Source organism: Armigeres subalbatus, chromosome 1, assembly GCF_024139115.2.
Source record: "Armigeres subalbatus isolate Guangzhou_Male chromosome 1, GZ_Asu_2, whole genome shotgun sequence".
NCBI classification, from domain to species: Eukaryota; Metazoa; Arthropoda; class Insecta; order Diptera; family Culicidae; genus Armigeres; species Armigeres subalbatus.
Genome location: NC_085139.1, coordinates 4,491,822 through 4,496,071, shown reverse-complemented (window position 1 = coordinate 4,496,071; position 4,250 = coordinate 4,491,822). Strand labels below are relative to the sequence as shown.

The following is a 4,250-nucleotide window of genomic DNA, read 5'->3' as shown; positions in this document are numbered from 1 at the left end:
AAGGCAGCTCAGTGTCAAAATGTTGCATTCAAGTCCATTTCCAAATGGAATTGGAAGGCACCTTGAAGAGCTGTCATTGTTCACGTTTACACTTTTGGCTTTCTATGGAGAAACCGACACGATTGTACAATGATCGATAATTGTGTAAAAAAATGCCCCTTGCACCTGCGATGCCTTTCAATGTGAACAACGTGCGTTATGCAACTTGTGATATGGACTATTTCGAAACAAGGTGCGCAAATGTAGCAGGATGGAAACGATCTCAACTTTGCTCCATCTCGCGCACTTGACACGACACGTTCCGCTCAATTTATCGGTAATTTTGCTTATCAAATGCAGTAAACAAGCTGGTGAGCAGTTTTCTATCGATTGCCATCGATAAGAAGCCGTAAAACATGGCTTCCATTGTCGTTTGCCGAAAATGACTCCTACCTCAATTTATCTAATCTTCGCCAAGTTACTGCAACTGATTAGCTCTGCTGGTGATCTTTCTTTTGATGATATAAATACAAACCAAAGCCCCCCATACAGTATTCACTTGCCAGTAGTCGATCAAAACAATCCAGTCAAAATGCTGAAGTTCTTCTTCGTTGCCGCTCTGGTGCCAGCCCTGGTCATGGCCAACGTCAACTTCCGGGCTTGTAAGTTCACTCGCTGTCACCTTTGCTTTCAACCATGCTAACTAAATTTTCTTTTTATCTCGACAGGCCCGAACGGAGCCCCCACCCCAACCTCTCTTACCGTGAACGCATGCTCCGGAAGTGAGTGCATCCTGGTGGCCGGACAGCCCGTGAATGCTCGTGCCAACGGAATTGTCAGCCCAGTTGGAAGCGCCACTGCCACCGCTCACATCGTCGCCCGTGTCGCCGGTCTGGATGTTGGACTCGAACTGCCCGCTGAGCTGGAGAACGCCTGCTTGGCTGGATTGGTCGGTGGATGCCCAGTTGTTGCCGGAACCGCCTTCGACTACGTTCTGCTCGACGATAGCCTGGATGTACCGGCCCGCGATATCCCAGTCGAAATCGAAGTCGGTCTGACCGGTGATGGTGGTGTCGCATTGGCTTGTGTCCTCTTCGATGCTAGAATCCAGTAAGTTTGACCGGGAATAAATGTTGTTTTGTATAAAAAAAAGTCATAGTTTAATTCGTTTGTACCCATGATGGAAAATTTTATCACAGATAATTTTGATACGTTATCAAGTCAGCTGGGAGTAAATTTGCAAATCAGCCAATGTTTTGCTTTGACGTAATGATCGATTAGCTCAAATATAGTCATAACACATGCGTCATATACCAATGTGGTTGCGGTGTATCCCCAACTGTCGTAAACCCAAAACAGCTGTAGAAAAACAACCTATAGAACTTTCAACTTTCAAGAACATGAGCTTTCTTTTCCTTACCCTTAAATGTCTTATCTGCGCAGGTAGGCTAGATGTACCAGTTGTGGCTATAGCACCACTTGTCGCACTAGTGCTTTATATGCCAAATGGCCAATCAAATCACCGCAAACCAAGTTCATATCGATAAAGCATATTCATATGATACGATAACACCTTTGATCTCCTCCAAAACAAGCAAAGCCTGACTGTACAAATTGATTTAGCCTCATTTTTAACTTCCTTTGCACCATTTGTCGCACTAGTAGTCCCTATTTGGCCAATCCCATAAGAAAACAATGGGATTTGGAACCAAAATTAAGAATAGTGCCACAATTGGTGCATGCGTTCCTATTATGGATTAATCAATTTTGATGATTACAACAAATTTTATTGTGGTTTTCCCAGCTGTTCTTAGGAGCAGGAAACAAAACCTTTCGCTTGATATATAAAGTCCACCCACATGCCTTTTACTTATTTAAAAAAAATAGTTGTTCTTATGTATGGCGACAATTGGTACACCCACCCTAATCAATGTACAATTTTGGGACAAGGTCCAGTTTTGCTTCTAGTTTTGATTCCACAACGAGTGGTGGCCTGGTACCCAGATTACGGATGATTTAGGAATCATTTAAAATTCCGTTGGAGCTCCAACGATTTGGGACCTTTTATAAATTACGTAACGCTGAAGGGGAGGGAGGGGGTCAAGCCGAGCGTTACGATCTAAACAAAAAAATTAAACCTTCCGTACAAAAAGTGTTACGAGGGGGAGGGTGGGCTCCGAAATCACCTAATTTTGCGTTACGTAATTTTAGAAAGAACCCTTTGTCGTTTAGGTTACTTCGATGAAATAGTAGTTTGTGCAACTAGTTGCAAAAAGATGAAATTTTGTTTTCTTTCTTCGATATAACGTAACGAAAAAAAAATAGAGTTGTCTTACATCGAGGTATCCCAAGTAACATTTTAAGTTTTATAACGCCATAGACCATAATTAGACCCAGGCTTCCAGAGCGCACATTACGCATCGTGAGCCACATCAAAATTTGTCGCACGATCACAATTAGTTCGTGTGGGTGAGATGAGACATTTACGGTCTCTCTATATTTCTCTCCGTCGCATCTCACGTACACGACAAATCCGGGCGCTATGCGTATTCTTTACGCATCGCTTTCTTCCAAGAGTATGCATCATGCTACTGTTTCACACGCGACATATCATGAAACACAGCTCATGAGGTGGTCACATGTACTGCCTTGAGCTATACGTCTGTACCAGCTTTGTATTGTTTTGATGAGCTTTGTCAATTCGCTTTGTAGTACTAGGAAGAGAACCGAACGAGAGCGTTAGTGTGTGGATGTCGTGTATCCAATCATTTAATTTAGTGCATAGAAACATTTTACTACAGCACACTTTACTTTACGTGAACACTTAGTTCATGAAAATACTAATAGATTTACTCTGAATGGTACTCTTAAACCTTAATTTTATAACTGTAATTCGCACCATTGCATGGTTTGAATTACCGACAGTATCTCCTACATTTGGTTGTAATTGAGATACTAACATATTCCAATTCACCTGTCATAAGACGAGTTTATACAATCCCATTGAATTCCACCACTTAATTGTATCTTGACAGATAGGTTAAAAACTCGACTTGAGTCGAGTCAAGTACGAGACACTGAAGACGGCCTTACTTTTGAGGTCGAAATACGTATCTGTCAAGATACAATTAAGTGGTGGAATTCAATGGGATTGTATAAACTCGTCTTATGACAAGTGAAAACATTCCACTAAAAAGCTCAAAATAATTTTCTTATATTCCAATTGCTTAACATGAACTAGAGACGGATGAAAAAGGAGTGACCAAAATGAAGCTATGTTTTTATGCATCAGACATTTATTGGTCACCCCATATACAGTACATGGATGAACCATTAAATGCCAACTTTCAGGCTGTTTTCAATGATATTGATAAGATTGCGAAACAATGTTAATTTCTGGTTTAATCTATGTCAGTTAAGCAAATAAATGCATTTAAATTAATGTGGATACGTGTAGGTAAGTCATACCATTGAGATCTGTAGGTGGCCATTTTAAAATTAGGAGAAAATGTCTCTGTCCAAAATATATGCATTTTCCATGTCGAAATTGTATATTTGATGTCCAAAAAGAAAATGTTTCAGTATATCACAGTTTACACCTAGTAAACGTAATTTACTCAAAAATTGGGCAATGGAGACACAAGACTAATCATAGGTTATGTATTTGGATGAACCTAGTGGTTTCATCGCTCTTTTAGAAACATTACAGAAGCTGCGCGGTGTATCATATTGATAGCATCATTTAATACTAAGTTCAAATATGAAATGCCGTGGAAATCTATAAGGATGCAAATTTGAAAACCTTTTGGCCATCTTGCGTTGGTTTAGTAACGTGAAATGTGGGGAAATCTTCTAAATTGTCGAAATCAAAATTGGATTTTTTTTTCATTTTTAAAATTGAATCAACATATAAACAAAATACTATTGCCATGCGCTTGCAATGCTCATATAATAATATATGAGATATAATACTAGATAGATACTAGATACTTGTCTCCATTAACTAGTTTAAACCACGGTATATTTTAATTCAAACCACTTAGAGAGGGAGTAGCCTAGAGCTACAGATCTCTTAATAATCGAGCACGCGCGCTGTTGTATTTTGTACAACACATGTGGATTAGTTTTTTTTCTAATCCAAATATCGACATGAAACCAACCATGTAGCCAACAAAATGATTTCCGGTTATTTTTGGACATAATTGGGTGACCACGGGACAATTCTGAAAGTTCTACAAAGGTGATAAGAGCCATCATGAGGTACGTTTAAT

At 39.6% G+C, this 4,250-nt stretch overlaps 1 protein-coding gene across 1 annotated transcript; it reads left to right on the top strand.

Moving 5' to 3' along the window:
* Nucleotides 1–398: 398 nt before the first annotated feature.
* Nucleotides 399–1,130, top strand: LOC134208011 (uncharacterized). The gene is made up of 2 exons (XM_062684113.1): nucleotides 399–641; nucleotides 708–1,130. The coding sequence occupies exons 1-2, from the start codon at nucleotides 422–424 to the stop codon at nucleotides 1,091–1,093; spliced, it is 606 nt and encodes a 201-aa protein (XP_062540097.1). The 5' UTR covers nucleotides 399–421; the 3' UTR covers nucleotides 1,094–1,130.
* Nucleotides 1,131–4,250: the final 3,120 nt, after the last annotated feature.

What these genes read in the sequence shown, in the direction of transcription:
- LOC134208011 (XM_062684113.1), top strand. Translation starts at nt 422, where the DNA reads ATGACTCCTACCTCAATTTATCTAATCTTCGCCAAGTTACTGCAACTG. An exon ending in CAACGTCAACTTCCGGGCTT is followed by an intron (nt 642 to 707) that starts GTAAGTTCACTC and finishes TTATCTCGACAG; the next exon opens with GCCCGAACGGAGCCCCCACC.